The sequence below is a fragment of the Cajanus cajan genome, chromosome 11 (assembly GCF_000230855.2).
Source record: "Cajanus cajan strain Asha chromosome 11, NIPB_CcT2T_4, whole genome shotgun sequence".
Taxonomy (NCBI): domain Eukaryota; kingdom Viridiplantae; phylum Streptophyta; class Magnoliopsida; order Fabales; family Fabaceae; genus Cajanus; species Cajanus cajan.
The window spans coordinates 8,098,233-8,121,857 of NC_138527.1; the positions used below are offsets into that span (position 1 = coordinate 8,098,233).

At 32.5% G+C, this 23,625-nt stretch overlaps 2 protein-coding genes across 2 annotated transcripts; one reads left to right on the forward strand and one right to left on the reverse strand.

Annotated features, from left to right (window-relative positions):
- Positions 1–1,692: 1,692 nt before the first annotated feature.
- Positions 1,693–8,158, reverse strand: LOC145953329 (uncharacterized). The gene is made up of 5 exons (XM_083067270.1): positions 7,723–8,158; positions 7,547–7,674; positions 7,019–7,441; positions 2,263–2,685; positions 1,693–2,127 (listed from the first exon to the last, which is right to left on the reverse strand). Exons 1-5 carry the CDS (start codon positions 8,156–8,158, stop codon positions 1,693–1,695), a joined length of 1,845 nt encoding a protein of 614 aa, XP_082923396.1.
- A 2,634-nt stretch (positions 8,159–10,792) lies between these two features.
- Positions 10,793–18,551, forward strand: CSLD1 (cellulose synthase-like D1). The gene is made up of 7 exons (XM_029274743.2): positions 10,793–11,204; positions 11,341–11,755; positions 12,864–13,293; positions 13,895–14,278; positions 15,072–15,447; positions 15,933–16,344; positions 17,143–18,551. The coding sequence occupies exons 1-7, from the start codon at positions 11,198–11,200 to the stop codon at positions 18,092–18,094; spliced, it is 2,976 nt and encodes a 991-aa protein (XP_029130576.1). The 5' UTR covers positions 10,793–11,197; the 3' UTR covers positions 18,095–18,551.
- Positions 18,552–23,625: the final 5,074 nt, after the last annotated feature.

Sequence of the window (23,625 nt, forward strand, 5' to 3'; positions counted from 1 at the left end):
AAAATTGAAATTTTAGTAGGAGCAATTATTCTCATAAGTCAGTTTTAGTTCTGTCTGTGTACTAGTATTTATATATTGTGTTAAGGAAAATTGGAATTTTAAGGGTTAGTCATTGTTTGTAGGGATTTTTGTTTGCAGATCCTTTTTATTCGAACTAGCAAAGTTTTCGTTTCTGAGATGGCAAAGGAACTACAAAACTATATTACACTAAGCTAAGATAATCCTAAGGAAAGAAAAGAAAAAAAGTGTGACCAAGAAGTCATACTCAGCAATCTCGTACACGGGAGCCATATACTAGGCAATGAGTGTTTGTGAGAGTTCTTAAGCATGATTTTTCGACCCCTTGGAATGAGACTACCTCGCCTATTTATAGAGGTTAAGAGGGAGTGGTTAATTTTGTATGGGTTCGACGTGGTATGTGTAACTGCCTCCATTACGCAACGTGAGTAACTTCTCAACTGTTCTTAGCTGTTGGTAACTACCTGGTACACCTCCTGATTCCTTGAATACTTCTTTCTAGGTTCTCTCTTTTATTTTCGAGAAACAGTTAATATATCAACTCCTTATGATATATAACTGCCCTGATAACCGCGCATGTGAGTAACTTCCTTGAACTACTTGTAACTGCCTACCTTTTGACTTATCGAAAAATAATACTTCTTTAATTGAGAGGTAGTTATTGCGTGCATTATCTTCATGGCCTATATCCTTCCTATATGGGTAACTCCCTAGCATCATGTGTAACCGCTTCATAACTGCATCTTCGAATAACAGAGTTCTTTCGAGATTTATGATGTACACAATGCCTTAGTCACTCTTGCTCTTACATGTATATCTTGTTTGCTCCTGCTAACAGTCATAGATCTGTCCATGTGAAGGAGACACATGTATCATTTTTGAATTATTCTATTCATATGTTACTAATAAAATTGGCATTTGAAATTCGTGTGTATTGATTAAGAAAGGTACATCTGTATATATACAAAAAAGAATCCTAATTTGATAAAGAAACAACCATATCTCCTAGATTGGCTGCAAACGATAATGATGATTGGTTGAGATTGATTTTCCCGTGTTTCCATAATTATTTCCGTAATGTACGTACTCATAATATACATACTCAATATTTGGTTTCCTATTATCCTATTACCCCCCCTCAAGCTGGGTAGGAAGAGAATGGATACCCAACTTGGTTAATAAAGCATAAAATTGAGTACGTCCGAGAGCCTTGGTTAGTAAATCAGCCAATTGCACATGGGTAGAAACATAGGAAGGTCGAATGCGCTCAACAAGAATTTCATTTTGAACAAAATGACAGTCTACTTCAATGTGTTTGGTTCATTCATGGAATACTGGATTTTTCGCTATATGGAGTGCCGCTTGACTATCACAGTAGAGTCTCATAGGTTGAGGATAAGAAATTCCGAGGGAGCTCAAGATACTCTTCAACCATTTTAGTTCACAAGTTGATGTTGCCATGGAATGATATTCAGCTTCAGCAGAGGAACGTGACACAGTAGATTGTTTCTTGGTTTTCCAAGAGATAGGTGAGTCACCTAGGAGAACAAACTAGCCAGTGAGAGACCGCCTAGTTAATGGACAACCTACCCAATTTGAGTCACACCACCCATAAAGAGTTAAGTTGTTATCTTTTCACAACATGATGCCTTGTCCTGGGTTTCCCTTCAGATATCACACAACTCTTAAGGTAGCTTCCCAATGTGCTTGTTGTGGTTGTTGCATGAATTGAGACAAGGTGTGCACATAGTAGGAGATCTCAGGTCTAGTAAAACAAAGGTAGATTAGGCGTCGATACCGTTCTGGAGTAGAGAATGGCTGCCTAGTGGTGAGAGCCAAACGAATGTTCTGTTCTAAGGGTGTGGGCATTGGTTTGGCCCTAAGTAAGCCTGTTTCTTGAAGAATATCCAAGACATATTTTCGTTGACACAGAAAAATGCCTATATCTGTTTGGGCCACCTCAACCCCAAGAAAGTATCTAAGTATCCCCAAGTCCTTCATATGAAAACAGGTATGCATATAAGTCTTGAATTGCCTAATGGTCGCGGGATTATCTCCAACGATATTGAAATCATTGACATAGACAAGAATAATAAGATGAACTCCTGGCTTTCATAGGACAAACAAAGAATAGTCAGACAGTGATTGTTGGAAGCCAAATTTTTTTAAAACATGAGATAACTTGGAAAACCAGCATCGAGGAGCTTGCTTGAGTACGTAGAGAGATTTTGTGAGCCTACATACCATGCTAGGGGAGTGCACTTGAAAGCCGGGTGGGGGTTTCATAAACACCTCTTCATGTAAGTCCCCGTGTAAGAAGGCATTGTGTACATCCATTTGGTGTAGTTCCCACTTCTTTGCAGCGGCAACCGCAAGCACAACACGTACCGTCACCATCTTGGCGACCAGAGCAAATGTCTCAGTATAATCAATTCCTTCAACCTGATGATTTCCCAGGATAACTAAGCGTGCTTTGAGTCTCTCAATAGCACCATCAAACTTTCTTTTAATTTTGTAGACCCATTTGGATCCAAGAAACTTCTTTCCAGGGGGTAAAGACATCACCTTCCATGTTTGGTTACGTTCCAAAGCTTCAATTTCATCTTGCATTGCCCTTTGCCACCTACGGTCCTTTACAACTTCACTGTAAGTCATAGGCTCCCTTTCCTGTTCAAGAGAAGCAAGAAAAAGCCGATGTGCTAAAGGAAAATTACGATGGTTCACATAATGAGCAATGGGATAAGGTTCACCTGAAGATGGAGATGATGAAGGCAAACGTATAGATGGGCTCAAATGTTGGATGACATGAATCACATAATCTCGTAGTCGTGAAGAAAAGATCTTGGTTCAACACCCCCGTCCCATCTGTTCCTGCTCATATTGTACATTGGGTGCATTGCATGTATCAGTATGTGGAGACAAATTTTTTGCATGTGCTTCTACCACGTTGTTAGATACCTCTCAAAAGCCCCTCAAAGGAAGTCACAAAAAATTAGAGGGTTATTTGGTGTGCAACAATCTGGAACATATGGCAAACTAGGAATAACTGTGTCACTACAAGAAAATGACGATTTTGCGACAGTTATATGACTTACATTGCGACGGTTATATGACTTACATTGCGACGGTTAAAACTGCCGCAAAGACACAATTGCAACAGTTCACCAACCGTCGTAGAAATGTCCGTCACGAGTGAATTTTGCGACGGTTACTGAAACTGTTGCACAAACCGTCGCAAAATTAGAATTGCGACCCTTACAACACCCGTCACACCAACTGCCTCTAAATCAGTCGCTAAATATTTATTTTTTATTTTATTAAATTTTTTAGACGTCTCAAATTCGGTTGCTATTCTTCTCAAGGATTCTATTTCACAATACTTTACTTTTTAGCATGTTTTGTCCTTACTTACACAATTTCTGGGAAACTTTCCAAAAGGTCACCCATCCCTGTATTACTCCAAGTCAAGCACACTTAACTGTGGAGTTCTGATGAGATAAGCTACAGAAAAGCAGATACATGTTGTCAGTATAAGTAGTACAAATTAATTCATTTAAGTCATTCTCAACTATACAATCTCATACTTATATTATCTTTGGATCCCTCTCATTCCGGTGTGTCCAAATCGTTATAAATATATAATAATTATATTACTAATAATAATTATATTACTAATAATAATTATATTACTAATAATAATTATATTATATTTAATTAATCTTTATTTATATATATACTTACTTTTATAATTAACAATCTACTTATTTCTATTTAAAATTAATAATATGATATAATTTAAATTATTTATTATAAATTTAAAAGTTTAAAAAATAATTTACATATTTTAAAATGAGAAAGGTTATAATAACACTGGTGTAACTTTTACTAAGTATTACACCGCTTAATAATCTTATATTAAATGTTAATTTTGTAAATCTAACCGTTGGATTGAAAGTTCATATCACTTTATATGTTTATATCAAATTTTGTTAAAATTGAACAACTTGAAGGTAATCAAAGGGTTCATATTTTAGTATATTTTAAAATATATATATATTACATCAATTTTTTTTACAAGAATGAAGTATCAAATCATCTTGAATTAATATAAAATTTTGTATATATGATCTAAGAGTAAAAAATTTTCAATCTAACGATTGAATTTATAAAATTCACATTTAATATAAAGTTATTGAGCGGTGTAAGTAAAAGTTACATTGGTGTTATTATAACCTTTCTCTTTTAAAATATTATTTTTATAAATTAAATTTTAACATTTTAAATAAATTATTAATTAACTTAATTTATTTATTCATCTTAAATCTAAGATATAAAATTCAAAAAATGTATTTATCCTTATTTTATTTTCTAATCAATTTTTTCTATATTCATTATTCGTAAAATTTAATAACTTTTAATTTAATAATTGGATCGATAAAATTTAACTTATACCATGAGTTATTGAGCGGAATAACTTTATTAAGAGTTACTTTGTGAGTCATTTGATTCCTCTTCTCTCTCTCTCTATATATATATATATATAATTTTTTTTGATGATAATTGTGTATCTTATATTAAACAAAATATATATAAAATTGTTAATAAAATATAAGTTTATTAAGATAATATAATACTTCCAAAAGAAAAATATTACTTTTGGTCTAATCTACTATTAAATGTATTTTTAATTCTAAATTTTATCAAATTTTACCGTAATTTTTGAACAAAATAATATTTAGTTTGTACTAAAAATAACTTTTAAATTCTAATTAAATAGGGGTTATATATATATATGTGTGTGTGTGTGTGTATTATATTCAAACCTAGAAGTGATTTTTAAGTTATTATTTGTGAAAAGATAATTAATTTATCAAATATCTCATATTTAATTAACTATTAAAATAATAAATTTCATAAATTATTTATTATTTTTTCAATATTCTCGATTTAATCCACAATTAAGATGTATTATTAATTTCACTAACACATAAAAAAATGTAACATATATATATTTTTTTTAATTTTTAGCTTCCTAGGATTAACATAAAACTTTTTTATTCTAAAATAATTTAAAAGATAGAGAAATAAAATTAATATAGTATATTAAAGTATTTTTTCCTTTTTAACATTTCTAAATGTAATTACATGTCATTATTATTTTTATTTTTTATTTTTTATTGAAAGTAAAATTATATAATTTTGGAGTGTGCATGACTTTGTGTGAATTTTTATTTCAATTTTTGTCTTGTAAATTGCAACGATTAGGACGAATCGTCGCAATGTTGGAAAATTTTGCAACGGTTTCTCCCAACCGTCGCAATGTTGAAAAATTTTGCGACGGTTAGGAGAAACCGTCGCAATGTTGGAAAATTTTGCGATGGTTTTGGGAGAAACGGTCGTAATGTTGAAAAATGTTGCGACGGTTGGTATAAACCGTCGTATGAAGGGTTGCAATATCAAAGCGACGACGGTTTCAGGATAATCGTCGCAATTTACCCGTCACAATTCATCATTTTCCTTGTAGTGTGTGTTTAGGGAAAAAGCATTCCAGCCACAAAATTTGATAAAGGATATTCATGTCACTGCATGAAATTGGCTAAGTCTGGACAAGAAATTTAACTACAACTTTGTGCAGTGGTCCATAAACCCAGGTGAGTGCCTTATGTAAAGGTTAAGCTAGAGTGTGTGGAGAAAAATAGGAGAAACTCCTTATGGGATGAAAATGGGGGAACAAAAATAAATTGGAAAGGTGAAAAAATGCGGACAAAAGGATTAAGGAGGAATGGGGATTAAAGATATGAACCTTTTTAATAAAGCATTAATAGGAAAACGAAGGTGACATATGTTTCAACAAAGAGGAACCTTGTGGGTGAGAACATTTGAGGTACCAGTTTTTGGGAGAGGAGAAATGGCAACACTAACTAGGTCTATTGAGGAAGAAACGACCCGCAAGCATCCAGGGTCTAATGGAAATGAAAGGGTCTTTCCGGATGCGTGACGAGGCTTTTAATGCCATTCAAGTGTCTCACCAAATTTGGGACAACTGGAAGTAATCATGGAAAGCACCACATTGGGCCACGAAGGAATACTATAATATGTAGATATGGGGAATGGATCAAAACTGTAGGTAGATGGTATTGGGCTTCACGAGTATTTGATTACCATCATTGACAATTTAATTGGTTAGTTAGTAATATAGTTATCTTACTATATTATATCTAACCAAAATCTTTGTAAACAGGGTTATGGCACCCCTAGTGCCTTAATTAATATTAATTCATATTTGCTGTTTCAAACAAAAAAAAAAACATTGTCAGTGCCCCCCTGTCATTGGTCCCTTGTAACATGTGGTCAATAGATAAGTTTTGACCTTCATCATTGCCTACACAATCAGGTATACTGTGACCATTGGGAAAAGGCTTGATGTCATTCATGCAATTGCCTACTTGTTGAAAAGGATAGTCGGACTCGTCAAACACCACGTCTTGAGAAATAAAATATTCCTTTGCCTCTAAGTCAAAGAGTTTCCAGCCCTTTTTACCGTAAGGGTATCCAACAAAAACACTCTTTCGACTTCTACTAGCAAATTTGTCTCCTTTCCTATTATTATCATGTGCATAACATAGGCACCCAAACACTCTTAAGTGGTTAAGCGGTGGGGATTGGCCATGTAATACATCATAAGGTGTTTTCCCATTGAGTACCTCAGAAGGTATTCTATTAATTAAATAACCCGTTGTTAGCACACATTCTCCCCAGAAGCTAATAGGAAGATTTCCCTGAAATCTAAGGGCTCGAGCAACGTTGAGAATATGCCTATGTTTTCTTTCAACCCTTCCATTTTGTTGTGGGGTTCTAATGCAAGAGGTTTGAAAAATGATACCTTGCTTAATGAAGTAATTTTTCATGCAGAGAAATTAAGTACCATTATTGCTTCTAAATACTTTGATGTGTTTATCAAATTGCCTTTTTACTAATGCAAAAAATTTTGTGAGCATACATGACACTTCCCTTTTGTCAACAAGTAAATAAATCCATACACATTACGAGAATAATCGTCTACTATTGTCATAAAATAAAAAGCACCACAAGAAGAAGAGTTTCTATATGGTCCCCATAGATCACAGTGAATCAATTCAAAAATGTCACTTGCATTGTGTTCACTCAAAGAAAACTTGTCCCTTGATTGTTTTTCTCTAAGGCAGACATTGCAAACTTTATTTGATACTGCCTCATACTTATTTTTACCAAGATCAAGAAGTGACCGTGTGACCTTGAAGGATGGATGCCCCAAACGCCTATGCCATAATTCCAATTGATTTACTCCTTTTGCACTGCATGCTTTCACCACCTGTGTTCCATGAAAATAATAGAGTCCATCTCGACATTTACCCGCACCAATCAACATCTTCGAAGAGCGGTCCTGCATTACACATAACTTATTAGTGAACTGTATAGTGCAATTACATTCATCTAGTAATTGTGAGATTGATATTAGATTGCAACTCAGTTTTGGAACATAAAGAACACTTGTGAGTTTCAACCCCCCTTCCAGAAAAATTGTTCCTTCCTTTACAACATTTGTTTTTGCTCCATTTGGCAACCCAACAGGACATGCCACAATATCATGCACCTCCTGCATTTCTTTTAGATTACCTGTCATATGATTGGAGGCACTAGTGTCAATGATCTATAATGATTTACTTGTCATTTTTTCATTAGCCTCTATTTTGTTCAACAACTCCATGAGTTTCCGCCATTGGTCCGAGGTTAATTCAGCAAGACCAGTTCTGTCAACGTCTGTGATGGATGAGGAGGTAGCTCCACTTGCTCCTACTTGTGTAGCATTTGCACGTATTCCAACTGTCTTCCCTCTTCTAGTAATTTTCTGTTGTTGTGGCTTGCTTTTTACACCAAATTTTCCTTCTCCCTTCAACCGGTCCCCCCACCATTCAAGGTACCCAATCAATTGAAAACAGTTACTTGCAACATGTCCCGCTTTATTGTAGTTGGTACAAACCTGCAACTTGTCTTTCGAATCCCCTCGTCCTCTTCCTTTGACTTGTGCGGCCAGTCCCATGACTTCACTTCTTTCTTCTTTAGCTCTAGTAATGGTTCTCACACGCTCTTCTTGGATCATGGTTAAGTATACTCAATTTAGAGAAGGCAGCGGATCGTTGGCTAGTAGATTGGAACGCACTGTTCCATAAACAACATCATCTAAACCCATAAGAAATTGATGTAACCTTTCTTCTTCTCTTCGCTTGTCCAGTTGAGAGGTGATATCACATGTGCAGCTTCCACACTGGCACATCGGTGTCTGCTCATAGTTGTCAAGTTCATCCCATAAGGATTTAAGTTTACCATAGTATGCAGTGACCGTTAGACCACTTTGCTTGCAATTTGCAACAATTTGCAAGTTCAGACTTCAATTGATGAATCATTGGACCATTAACAATGGAGAATCTCTCTTTGATGTCTTCCCACAAGTCTTTGACATTCTCCGTATAAGAGATCGTAGAGCGCAAATTAGGCTCTATAGTGTTCAAAATCCATGACACAAGCATGGATTGGACAGTCCACCAGTCTTCTATCTCAATTGTTTCCTTCTTTGGCTATTCTACGGTCCCATCTATGAAGCCCCATTTTCTTTACGCATGTAGGGAGACACGCATGGCTCGTGCCCACTCCTCGTAATTTTCTCCTTTGAGCTGCACTTGGGTGATTACATTCCCAGGATTATCACTTGTGTTTAGATCATACAGGGAAACAACTCGCTTCCCACGATCCTATTTTTCTGCCATTGTAGAGCCGTCATGCGCCAAGCAAAAACGTAGTAGCGTTTTAGCCCTTTAGGTGTGCTCTGATGCCATAATAAAATTGGCATTTGAAATTCGTGTGTATTGATCAAGAAAGGTACATCTGTATATATAAGAAAGAATCCTAATTTGATAAAGAAACAACCATATCTCCTAGATTGGCTGCAAACGATAATGATGATTGGTTGAGATTGATTTTCCCGTGTTTCCATAATTATTGCCGCAATGTACGTACTCGTAATATACGTACTCAATATTTGATTTTATATTATCCTATTACTCATGAGAATGACCCTAAAGCCTAAACTTGAACATGGAAACTTTTTTTTACAAGTGCCTCCACCGCTGGTGTTAAAGGAGGATGAGCTTATTCTTTGTCTATCTGAGTACTTTCACATTCCGATTCTATCACTTAACAATGAAACTTACAAAAATCACCCTTCTCTCTCTCTCTATCTATCTATCTATCTATCTATCTATCTATCTATATATATATATATATATATATATATATATATATATATATATATATTATAGAATTCAACTTTTATTCTCAAACGGAAGTATTGTAAAAGTTATTTTCATCCTCGATAAGCCACAAGATTTCTCGATCTTGCATAGAAAAATTCATTTTCTATTAAATTTATATATATATATATATATATATATATATATATATATATATATATATATATATATATTATTTCTTTCAAATACTATTTTTAATTTTATTCTCATTTTTATATAATTTTTTCATTTTTTCCTAGTTAAAGTTATGTTTTTTTTTATAGATAAACTAAAATTTAAAATTATTGTAAATCAACTAATTATATTTTAAAACCTAAATTTTGACATATATATATATATATATATATAAATAAATAAATAAAAATGTATCTTGATTTTAATAATTTATTCCTATAATTTATCTCTCGTGTTTGAAACTCATACTTATTTACAACGATAAAATACCTGTAATTAATAATGAAAAGTCTTTTATTTCCTTTAACTTATTTTATAATAATTTTTAAAATTTTAAATATATATGTGTCAATGTTAATTATCTATATATAAAGGGATACGAGATTATAATTACTTTTTCGTCTCCATAATTTTAAATGATTTTATTTTTGAATTTTTAAATAATAAAAAATAATATTGAAAATTAACTATACTTATCAAACTCAAGATTTTGAGGCTTAAAAATTAAATACAACACCATTTACTTTAACGAGCATTAATAATTTTTAAACAATATAAAAATAAAAAATATCTCAATTTTATTAGTTATCTTTCTCTAAAATCACCCAAAGAATTTATAGTTTTCTACTCACTAGCATTTTCTACATCGGTTAAATAATATATTATATCTTATTATAAGCAGCTATATTTTTTTGTTTAGTCAATTTACTCTATTAAAAAATGTTATATTTTTTGTGAACGTGATTGTAAGCCATTCGGTTTGCTTCGAAGGTTTCCATCATATTTACTACAATAAAATATCTGTAATTAATAATGAAAAGTTTTTTATTTCCTTTAACTTATTTTTATTATAATTTTTTAAAATTAAAAAATATCTGTGTCAATATTAATTATTTATATTTATATATAAAGAAGATACAAGATTTTAGATGATTTTACTCTTAAATTTTTAAATAATAAAAAATAATATTAAAAATTAACTATTTTTATCAATTAAACTCAAAATTTTCAAATTTAAAAATCAAGTATAACATCATTTACTTCAACGAACACTAATAAGTTTTAAATAATATTGAGACATATATTAGTTAATAATAACGTCTTTCTCTAGAATCACCCAAAGAATTTATAGTTTTCTACTCACTAGCAATTTGTAGATCGGTTACACAATATATTATATCTTATTATAAGCAGCTATAGCTTTTTGTTTGGTCAATTTACTTTATTAAAAAATGTTATATTTTTTGTGAAGGTGATTGTAAGCGGCATAGTGCAAAATTTCCCTAAAACCATGTATTTGTGCTCAACAACCTAACCAGTAGGAGAGAGGCTGAGCACAAATTAAGGGGGTGTGACATCCGCGGAGTTAGAATTCCAAAATGCAAAGATCTCACAGAACCCATTTTCGAGCAATTGAATTTCTCTCATCCAAAAGCAATAATGTTCTTAATTTCATGCTTTCGATTTTCTCAACCAATCTAATCTAACGCTGCATGGAAATGCATGCATGCTACTATAGAATTAATTTTCTCCTCCTCCTCTAACAACAACAAAGGAAGAGACGTACAAGTTGTGCATGCATTAATCGCATGAATTCCAGCACGTGATCAACCACATGAATGTGAAAGAGGAAGGAACATTAATCAGCATCGGCAGAGATGACAGGTTCATCAAATTCTCCATCAAAATCATACCACCCCAAGGGGTGAAATTTTCAAGACCTAATGCAAGTGGCAGGGTTTTGAGTTTTTCAAGAGATGATGATGATGACATGACATGGATTTGTGTGGTGATTTTGCAGGCCATCAAAATGACTACACCAATTACACTGTGATGATGCCTCCCACGCCGGATAACCAACCCGGAACCTCGGACTCCAAACATGATGGTGCAGGTGGGACAACGTACGGAACAACAAGGTTTGCCTCCGAGTCACAACAAGAAGGTGGTGGCCCCAAGATGGAAAGAAGGATGTCTTCTGTGTTGAGTTCAGTGAATAACAAGTCCATGTTGTTGAGGAGCCAGACCCAGGATTTTGATCACAACCGCTGGTTGTTTGAGACCAAAGGGACTTATGGGGTTGGGAATGCTTTTTGGCAGGATGATCACAATTATTTTGGCGATGAGGGAGTCAACATGTCAGATTTCATGGACAAACCTTGGAAACCTCTAACTAGGAAAATTAAAATTCCAGGGGCTATACTTAGCCCTTACAGGTATGCACTATATATATATATATGTACCAATTTTCCTATTCAGATAACTAATCATGCCTCATTGTGTCCCCCCACCATGTTGTGTTGTTACAATATCTGAGGTACATACATGTAACAACTTAGGTTGTATGAGTGCCAAGGGCTCTCACCCCTTGAACAAGAGGTTGGGGTGGGGGGATTCAATTTTATGAATGGGGCAAATCTTGTTGGGAATTCTTAAGGAGATTAGGCCCTATACGCTTGGTGGGGGACATCCTTAAAAAAAATAATTAAATTGGGGCCTGTGTACATGTTAAGTTTCCTTTTGTTTGAAATATAATTACACATCAGAAGTGCTATTAACTAATTTATAATTTTTAATAAATTTTATCTAATTAGTAAGAGCATCATCCTAGTGCCTATTAAATTTATATTGTACTGCATTCTGAGTTTTCCTTAAATGAAGTTTAGTGATAATAACAAATGACGATTTGCGTATCTACACATCTCAGGTATCTATGGTTCCAAGCACTTTGCTTTTTTGCTTTCTCTTTTGCATAAATATAATCTTAAAAGGGCTCGTGGCTATGTCTGGTTCTGTTAAATAACCTCTTGTGACATCCGATTCCAATTTAAAATCCAACATTTTGTTTTTCCAACTTTATATGTCAAATTTCATCATGATGTTATTGTTCTTTATTCTCTACTCTTTTATTTTATTTTATTTTTTATTTTTTATTTTTTATTTTTATTTTTTTCCTTTTCAATAGTGTGTACATATCTTTTGTCTTTGCTGTAGACTATTCTATATTCTACCCAACTACATCAACTTAGTGGCATAGTGAAATATTAGTTACCACTATTAAGAAATCCCATAACTACAAATTGAGAAAACTACTTATTCAACCTTGTTTAAGTAACCTCCTTTTGATTTTTCATTTGTACAGGAACATTTATTTGCAAAAGGCCTTCTAGTTTCTAGGTCATCTTATCTACATGCTGCATTTTAGTTGCTGCAATTGCTGATGATAAATGCACAATATTAAGACCATGATTACAAGATTAATTAGAGTTTGGAGTTTATAACAATTTTGTGCATCATTTATGAATTAGTTTTTTCTGTGAACAGGTTGTTGGTGGTTATCCGTATAGTAATCCTAGCTTTCTTTCTAGCATGGCGAATTCGGAACCCCAACTATGATGCAATGTGGTTGTGGGGAATATCAATAGTTTGTGAGATTTGGTTTGCATTCTCTTGGCTTCTTGACATCCTCCCAAAACTGAACCCAATAAACAGAAGCACAGACCTTGCTGCATTGCATGACAAGTTTGATCAACCATCTTCTACCAACCCTACTGGTCGCTCAGACTTGCCTGGCATTGATGTGTTCGTGTCCACTGCTGATCCTGAGAAGGAGCCACCTCTTGTCACTGCCAACACCATTCTTTCCATTCTTTGTGCAGACTATCCAATTGAAAAACTTGCATGCTATATTTCAGATGATGGTGGTGCCATACTCACATTTGAAGCCATGGCTGAAGCTGTCAAATTTGCTGAGGTCTGTTTACAATCTTAAAACGAGCAACTAATGCAAACAATGATTAAAAAATAATTGACTTCTCTAAATGTAGAAAATGTGTAAAGATAGGTCATTTAATTAAGGGTGAAGTAAACTTACTTTCTTACTTTTACATCAATGTTTTAAATTGTGGTTGCGATGGCAGTATCGTCACAATTCTTGGTATTATTATTGTAGAGAAGATGAATGCTCGCAACTCAATTTTTGTAAAACACTCTCATGGATTGGTTAAAATTTATGAAAAACTATAAAATTATGGATGAGACTCATTAAATAAAGAGAAAAATGTGTTCAAAAGAGTGTATTAGAAAAAAATATAGATAACATTCTCTTGCTAACAAATATAGCCGTTGTGATTGCAATTTTGATTACAATGTAGTGGTGGATAACCTCTATATATATATATATTATATACATGTATTTTGAATTTATAATTATTTTCTGACAAGCATAGCATAAGGCCATACAAATTTGAATTTCCTTTGAACTAAGGGATGCTGCATCAAACATGAAACAAGTTTTATTCAATTTAGATTGATTATGACATAGCAATCACTAAGTTGTTGATATGAACATTCAGGTATGGGTACCCTTTTGTCGGAAACACAACATTGAGCCAAGGAATCCTGATGCTTACTTCAACTTGAAGAAAGACCCCACAAAGAACAAGAAAAGGCCAGATTTTGTGAAGGATCGCAGATGGATCAAGAGAGAGTATGATGAATTCAAGGTGAGAATCAATGGACTTCCTGAGTTAATACGTAAAAGAAGTAAAATGCACAACTCTAAGGAGGAGAAGAAAGCAAAGCAATTAGCTAAGGAGAAAAATGGTGGAACTCTACCAACAGATTATACCAGTGAAGTACCTAAGGCTACATGGATGGCTGATGGCACTCACTGGCCAGGGACCTGGTACAGCCCTACACCTGATCACTCTAAGGGTGACCATGCTGGAATCTTGCAGGTATTACCTACTTTCTCACTTTAATTTTTTTTTTCTTTTGGTTTAATACCATGTAAATATGATGGACTTTAATTTTACTAGTTTTGTTTAATTTCTTTGCGGTGATTATAACTTATTATGCATGCGAGTTTCTAACAACATAAAAATCAATTAAACTGTAAATGCATACACTATTTACTTTTAGTGTATTAAGTTTTTTTTGTTAGATTTTATTTTTATAAATTTAAATGTTTTAAAAATGGTCCCTATGAAGAAATGATGTATCTAAACATATTACATCATATGTCTTATTAGAAAGTTTTCCTAACATAACATTTTTAAATGCACATCACAGTATCATTAAATAATGATAGGGATTATTTAACAATTTCTTAAACAAATAAAAGGAAAATTTTTCATATTTCCATAGATCAAAAACAGTTTTTTTTTTTTTTGTTTTTGTTTTTGTTTTTGTTTTTTTTTTTATAGTGTTGATCTCTATACTTTAGAGTTAGAAGTTTGAATTTTAGTTTTTATAGAGTCTAACAGTAAAGGAATTGGTTGTAGACTTGGGAACCAAAACCAAAATGTAAGCATGATGATATCATGGTAGGGATCAATTCCTTAATAGAAAGAAACTGTACGGAATCAATACTAAATTTTTAAGTATAGGCACAAAAACCAAATTTGAGAAAAACTAAGTAAAAACTTAGTTAAATCTTCTCCTTTCTTTAGCGTAATTTGCATTCAGATTAACTTGATTACATGGAGTTGGTCATAGAGAATATTGAATGTCCATGTTTGTTACCTACAGATAATGAGTAAGGTCCCAGATCATGACCCAGTAATGGGCTTTGCAGATGAGAAAAAGCTAGATTTCACAGGCATAGACATCAGGGTTCCAATGTTTGCATATGTATCCAGAGAGAAGAGACCAGGGTATGATCACAACAAGAAAGCAGGAGCAATGAATGCTATGGTTCGAGCCTCGGCTATTTTGTCCAATGGACCATTTATACTCAATTTGGATTGTGACCACTACATCTACAATTCCCTTGCTATGAGGGAGGGAATGTGCTTCATGATGGACCGTGGTGGTGATCGCGTTTGCTACATACAGTTTCCACAAAGATTTGAAGGGATTGATCCGTCTGACCGATATGCAAATCATAACACAGTCTTCTTTGATGGTAAAAACGAAATTCAAGTTGTCACATATATCTAGTTAGCCATTATTCATTTGAAGCAAAACCAAATTAGATTAAGAGAAATAGGCTATGTATACACGAAGTTTAAAATAGTTTTACATTGTTTTCCGATTATAAATTATCATAAATAATAAGTTTATTGACTTTTACGATAATTATATTAAATATTATGCAAAATTTTGTAAAATGGTGTTTTTTTATTAGTTGGCTGTGTAAAACTTTGTATACTGACATCCACACAAACTATCATGATCAGTAAGTTTGTTAATTTTCATAATATCTACCTTAAAAGTCATACAAGCAATTTTTTTTTTATTGATTGACCAAATAATTTTTTTTACATTGATATATATAGTACATTACGATTAAAATCTAATGGTAGACAGTGGATACTGGTTTGTTACGTTTCTATGATTTTCTACATTTTGTTATGGCCTACTTGTATTTGACAATGTGTAATTCACTAGGAAATATGAGAGCATTGGATGGTCTCCAAGGTCCAATGTATGTGGGGACAGGTTGCATGTTTAGGAGGTATGCACTCTATGGATTTGAACCACCAAGATTTATTGAACACACAGGCATGTTTGGAAGAGTGAAAACCAAGGTGAACCGTAATGCACCACAGATAAGAGACCGCAATGATGATGATGATGAAGCTATGCAACCCCTGACATCTGATTCAGAAATGGGTTATCCACAAAAGTTTGGAAGCTCAACTATGTTCACAGAATCCATAGCTGTGGCTGAGTTCCAAGCAAGGCCACTTGCTGATCACAAATCTGTGAAGAATGGAAGACCACCTGGAGCTTTGATCGCACCACGTCCACCGTTGGATGCCCCCACTGTTGCAGAGGCAATTGCTGTCATCTCATGCTGGTAATTTCCTTGGCTATTGCCTCTCTATTTAGAAGTGTTATGCCGCCAAAAATATTAGTCATAATTTTAATAAATTCAGCTAGACTCAAGAGTTTTTGTTGAGTAAAATCAAGTGACTGAACTAATCCATCCCAGACTTGAAGACTAGGTCAACTAAATTTATCACAATTTGCAGCAAAACTATTTGTTCTTTTGGCAATCTAACATTTCCTTTCATCAAACACTTTCCTTTTAGCTATCTAGCAGGGTGGACCCAACGATAAATGAAACCTAAAGCGAGATAGAAAAAACTTAAATGAGAAAGATATATATTAGTCTTTTTGTTAACATATGAGGCCTTTTTTTTATTTTTTTATTTTTTTATTTTTATCGATATTCATGACCTTTTTACTTTATAAAAACTAATACCAGATAAGTATTGGTGGGCTTAAGACTTCGCTTTAGTAGCCTTACTCTTTAGCCAATATTCTGTCTAGCATTTAAGAGTTGTTGAATAGAATAATGTGACAGGACTATTCATCCATTGCAGTCTTGATAACCAAGTCAACTAAATTAAATTTGTCACACTTTGTAGCAAAGATATATTTGCTGTTTTGGCAATCTAGCATAGTAGAATTTTCCTTTCATCAAACACTTTTAGCTAGCTAGCTAGCATCCATGACTTGATTAATAGAATCATGTGACAGGACTACTGAACCATGTCACAATTTGTAGCAAAGTCTTTCTTCATTTTGGTTATTTAGCATATAGAAAGAAAACTTGGGGGTTATGGATGATGTATGAATCATTTGAATGCAGGTATGAGGACAAGACAGAATGGGGGGACAGAATAGGTTGGATTTACGGGTCAGTGACAGAGGATGTGGTGACAGGTTACAGGATGCACAACCGTGGGTGGAGATCAATATACTGCATCACAAGAAGAGACGCTTTCCGCGGCACAGCACCTATAAACCTCACTGATCGCCTCCACCAAGTGCTGAGATGGGCCACAGGCTCTGTGGAGATCTTCTTCTCAAGAAACAACGCCTTTTTCGCGAGCCGGCGCCTCAAGTTCTTGCAGAGAATTTCCTACCTCAACGTTGGAATCTACCCCTTCACCTCAGTGTTTCTGGTTGTATATTGCTTCATACCTGCCCTCTCCCTTTTCTCAGGACAGTTCATAGTCTCAGGCTTGAATACAGCTTTCCTCATCTATCTTTTGCTCATCACAATTTGCCTCACACTTATATCCCTCCTTGAAGTGAAGTGGTCAGGGATTGCCCTTGAGGAATGGTGGCGCAATGAACAATTTTGGGTCATTGGTGGAACTAGTGCTCACCTTGTTGCTGTCATACAAGGCTTGCTAAAGGTAGTGGCAGGCATAGAGATTTCATTTACCTTGACATCTAAGTCAGCTGGAGAGGATGAAGAGGATGTCTATGCTGATCTCTACATTGTGAAATGGACCAGTCTCTTCATCATGCCACTCACAATTCTCCTCATTAACTGCATTGCCTTGATCATGGGGATTCTAAGGACAGTGTATAGTGTGATACCTGAGTGGAACAAGCTCCTGGGGAACATGTTCTTTAGCTTCTGGGTGCTGTCTCATATGTACCCTTTTGCCAAAGGGTTGATGGGTAAGAGAGGAAGGGTGCCCACAATTATTTATGTGTGGTCAGGGATTCTCTCCATTACCATTGCACTGCTTTGGATCACAATTGATCCTCCAAGTGACACTCTCCAATCAGGAAGTATTGATGTATGAAAAGTGTGCAGTTGGAAGCATGAAGATATGTGCTGCAAAGAGTTTTGAACAAAACATGCATTGTGACAAACTAAGCAAAAATAAAGGACTAAATGGAAATGCAAAGGAAGAGATAGCTGGCTTATGAAGGTGATAAGAAGTGTACAATAGAGAAGTTCTTTAAAAATTGCTCATGATCTGTATAAATGTTTTTATGTTTATTTATAAATCTGTAAATTTTCTTTGAGAAAGTAGACAGAAATCAGGGATAGATGGCGCCTTTTTCTTCAACTTTTACAGATAGAAATGCAAAAGGAAGCATACTCCTATTCCTGTGAAGCTGAGAAGTGTGTAATAGAGAAGTTTTTTAGTAATTGCTCAGGGTCTAGAAATATTTTTGTATTGATAAATGCTAACAATACATTATGATACACTTTATTATTGAGTAAAATTTAATAAAAAATTATAAATTTTGTAAGTCTTGATTCTTATTTAATGAGTTTTATTCATAATTTTATAAGTTTTAATAAGTTTTAACCAACATTAAATATTGTGTTGCAAGACTATTATTCACTATATAAATCAATGTTTTAAGATTATTTTCACTCCATTCTATTTTGTGTGACATTTTAACAATTCTTTGTTTATTTTAATTTGATTGTCACTTTACAATATTAATGTTGTATTAACATTCTTTTCCTCATATTATATCTTAATCATTACTTATCCATTCTTTAATTATTGGTGAGAATTCAAAAAATTTACGAATATATTGAGAAGTTATATAATTTATTTTATAAAATAAAGATAAATTGAGAAGTTATATAATTTATTTTATAAAATCAAACATATTTATTGTATTTCTTAATTTATGCCAAAACTTTAATAAACGTTAAACACAATAGAATGAAAAGAGTATAAGACTCCTATGAACGTACACCAAAATTGGTTTATATTGAACTTAAATGCATCTAGTAAGAAAAATATAATTTGTCACTTCTAAATAATAGTCATCTTATTAGTTTCACTTTTAATTACATGAACAACTATTCTTACCCAATAAAATTAAAATAAAAAGATATTGAAAACATATTTCATACATTTTTTTAATTATGATATTAGAATGAAATATCTATTACTGAAAGTAGTGATTAATCTTTGTCGAAGACTATGAGTGCACATAAAGTAGGTATTTTTCTCTCAACATAGTCTACTTATACTTGAGGCCAAGATTCAAACCTAGATAACTTGGTTAAGGATACAAGTTGCTAACCACTTGTGCCAACTAATGTTGGTATACTTCATCCAATATATATTTATTGATGTTTTAATTTTAGAAAAAAATTAATTAATATTTCCATGTCTTAAAAAAATATTAACTTTTTATTTCAATTTTGCCTCCTAATGTAATGATTCAACAGGTTACTACACTTAACACAACACAACACTAAGCGACGAAAAACATAAACATCTTCTAAACTAGGATTCTCATACAAATAGCACCTGAGTATTCATGCAACAATATATGTATAGTAGTAGAAAACATAAACAATCCCTACTTATAACAACTCAAAACATAAAGTCCCTCATTCGGATTATAACAAAATCTTGTGTGAATGTGTGTGTATACATACACACACACAAATTCCAATTCTAGAAAGCAATTAAACCTTAAGTTTTCAGTCAAGCATCTACACAAAGCTATAATAGACAACCTGCACAAAATGAAAACATCTCCTGTATGGCCAAAATATCACACTTTTCCTCCAACTTAACCCTGACTTGCTCCTATAACAAGTATGATTATTACAGTCTAACACATAAAAAAAGCAAGGGTAAGCTTGTTTAAAAGGAATCAACATATAATATAGAAAGCAATAAGCTAATTATATAAACCACTACACATCAATAACTCAACAAGAGCCATATGCTCAACTCAGATAACATAGGTAATCAATTCATCAATTAACTTCACAACATTATTCACAATCAACAGTTTTATAACGCAACATTTTAACTACCGAACAATTTCAAATCTAAATACACATCTTATCAACTCAATATCTAACTTAGAAATTGTAACACCCTCTATCCTGTACACCAATACTCATAATTAAATAAGTAAAATAAATCTTTGATAGATCTAAAGAAACCTTAACATAAAACGAAGATAGTTTGCAATTCACCTCTAAGGATAAAGGAAGTCACATCTATTCAAAATTGAAAACAAATACTTTTTAAGTCAAAAGATAATCTTGGATCCCTTAAGCTTTAGAGTTTTAATGTCAACAAACAGAACACTTTTATAGGAGAAAATGTCTTCAAAAACATTATAAAAAATATCTTTGAAAATACTTATCAAATGAAGTATGAGACACAGATCGTCTATAAGACGATATAAATCATATGAAGCATATAATATGTCTCATATATATTAAATTCTTATTATTTATTAAGACTAATGACAAAGTTTGTATTGAATGTTTCATTCCTTAAAAGATTGAACAAAAAATCCATTTTGGAACTCATAAATCTGTTAAAAAGAAAAATCATGTTTTCCGTCATAACCAAGATCCCTGAAATCAAGAAGAAAAGCAAATAAAGTCACTACTATAACTGATTTGCACTGGCATTGCTTCTATAGGCTCCGTTTGGTATGGAAAGTTGATCAATATTCTCCTTGATCAGATAAGAGATACCATTTGGTGAAATGCATTTAATGTTCACAAGAAAAAGTGATGAAGACAAACAAAGTAAACTTGTGAGCTAGACTCAAAGTGTTGCAACATCATCTTCTCCAAGCTACTATATAAGAAGCTTTGAAGCTCAAAAAGAAGAACATAAGAAACATATTCAATAAAGACATACTTTGTAAATTTTACGTGTGTATATACTTCATTATTTCTCGTACAAAGCTTATTGTATTGTATTGGTTGTATAACATCTAAGTGAGACGAAATAACATCTTTGTAACCTTTATAACCATTGTTATAAGGTTAAGCCTTGAGAGATTTGTTTGAAAAAAAAATATTTATTTTGAGCTTGAAGAGACTTATTTGTAAAAAAATATATACTTATTTTAATCCTAGAAAGACTTGACTATAAAAGAATACTTGATTGTTAAGCTTGGAGTGGCTTATTGTGAAAAGAATACTTGATAGTTGCTTGCAAAGACAAGCCAAAGAATACTTAAGGTTAAGCCATAAGTGACTTGTTGAAAGAATACATGTATCCACTACTAGAAAATTGCAAAATAGCGACCAAAATTTATCAGTCGTTATTTAGCAACTGATTTAGCGATAAATTATGAAAAATAAAAATAGTGACCGATTTAGCGACCAAAATAAGTCGTCGCTAGAAAATCGGTCGCTATTTCGGTCGCTAAATAAATTTTTTTGATTTTTTAGCAACGAAATTAAATTCGGTCGCTATTTCGATCGCTAAATTATAAATTTTGATTTTTTTAGCGGCGAAATTTAATTTGGTCGCTAAATATTAGTTAAAATTAGCGACAGAATTGAATTCGGTCGCTAAATAGTAGTTAAATTTAGCGACAGAATTGAATTAGATCGCTATTTCGGTCGCTAAATTATAAATTTTGATTTTTTAGCGACGAAATTTAATTTGGTCGCTAAATAGTAGTTAAAATTAGCGACGGAATTGAATTCGGTCACTAAATAGTAGTTAAATTTAGCGACGAAATTAAATTCGGTCGCTATTTTGGTCGCTAAATTATAAATTTTGATTTTTTTAGCGATGGAATTTAATTCAGTCGCTAAATAACAGTTAAAATTAGTGACGGAATTTAATTCGGTCGCTAAATAGTAGTTAAATTTAGCGACAGAATTGAATTAGGTCGCTATTTCGGTCGCTAAATTATAAATTTTTATTTTTTTTAGCGACAAAATTTAATTCGGTCGCTAAATAGTAGTTAAAATTAGCGACGGAATTGAATTCGGTCGCTAAATAGTAGTTAAATTTAGCGACGAAATTAAATTCGGTTGCTATGTTGGTCGCTAAATTATAAATTTTGATTTTTTTAGCAACGGAATTTAATTCAATCGCTAAATAATAGTTAAAATTAGTGACGGAATTTAATTCGGTCGCTAAATAGTAGTAAAATTTAGTGACAGAATTGAATTCGGTCGCTATTTCAATCGCTAAATTATAAATTGATTTTTTTTAGCAACGGAATTTAATTCAGTCGCTAAATAATAGTTAAAAGTAGCGAAGGAATTGAATTCGGTCGCTAAATAGTAGTTAAATTTAGCGACAAAATTAAATTCGGTCGCTACTTTGGTCGCTAAATTATAAATTTTGATTTTTTTTAGCGACAAAATTTAATTCGGTCGCTAAATAATAGTTAAAATTAGCGACGGAATTTAATTCGGTCGCTAAATAATATCACTAAATAGTAGTTAAATTTAGCGACGGAATTGAATTCGGTCGCTAAGTATTAGTTAAAATTAGCGATCGAATTCAATTCGGTCGCTATTTCGGTCGCTAAATTAGAAATTTTGATTTTTTAGCGACGGAATTGAATTCAGTCGCTAAATAGTAGTTAACTTTAGCGACAGAATTTAATTCGGTCACTAAACCAGAAATTTTGATTTTTTTAGCGACGAAATTAAATTCGGTCGCTAAACTTTAGTTAAATTGGTGACGGAATTGAATTTGGTCTCTAAATCAGAAATTTTGATTTTTTAGCGACAGAATTTAATTCAATCGCTAAATATTAGTTACAATTAGCACTAGTGCAAAAATAGCTTTTAAGATCGGGGTTTTAAAATCGGTTAAGGGGGAATCGATTTTAAATGGGAGGCGGTGGCATTTTTGTAATTAAAATCACTACTTTTAAAATTGGTTAAATTTTAACCGATTTTAAATGGTATAAATGGTAAAATTAGCAACGAAATTCTATTCAGTAGCTAAATATTAGTTAAAGTTAGCGACAAAATTTTATTCGGTCACTAAGTAAAATTTAAAAAAATTTATAAATTGCTTAAAATTGATGATAATACTTAGTATAAAAGTTATACCAGTGTTATTATAACCCTTCTCATTTTAAAATATATAAATTATTACTTAAACTTTTAAATTTATAATAAATAATTTAAATTGTATCATAAAATTAATTTTAAATAGAAATAAGTAGATTGTTAATTATAAAAATAAGTATATATATAAATAAAGATTAATTAAATATAATATAATATAATAATTATTATTAGTAATATAATTATTATATATATTATTATATATTTATAACGGTCCGGATATACCAAAATGATAAGGATCCAAAAATAATATAAATATGAGATTGGATAGTTGAGGATGACTTAAATGAATTAATTTGTACTACTTATACTAACAACATGCATTTGCTTTTCAGTAGCTTATCTCATAAGAACTTCACAGTTAAGCGTGCTTGACTTGGAGTAATGTAGGGATGAGTGACCTTTTGGGAAGTTTCCAAAATTGTGTAATTAAGGACAAAACATGCTAAAAACTTAAGTATTGTGAAATAAAATCCTTAAGAGGCCAAATATGAG

Excerpts from the sequence above, each read along its gene's own strand:
- CSLD1 (XM_029274743.2), top strand. Across the intron at positions 13,294-13,894 it reads AAGCTGTCAAATTTGCTGAG|GTATGGGTACCCTTTTGTCG; the intron begins GTCTGTTTACAA and ends ATGAACATTCAG. Across the intron at positions 14,279-15,071 it reads ACCATGCTGGAATCTTGCAG|ATAATGAGTAAGGTCCCAGA; the intron begins GTATTACCTACT and ends TGTTACCTACAG.
- LOC145953329 (XM_083067270.1), bottom strand. The coding sequence starts at position 8,158 with ATGATCCAAGAAGAGCGTGTGAGAACCATTACTAGAGCTAAAGAAGAA. Across the intron at positions 2,686-7,018 it reads TGACAAAAGGGAAGTGTCAT|GAAAGGGAGCCTATGACTTA; the intron begins GTATGCTCACAA and ends TCTCTTGAACAG. Across the intron at positions 2,128-2,262 it reads AAGTGCACTCCCCTAGCATG|CCAGGAGTTCATCTTATTAT; the intron begins GTATGTAGGCTC and ends GTCCTATGAAAG.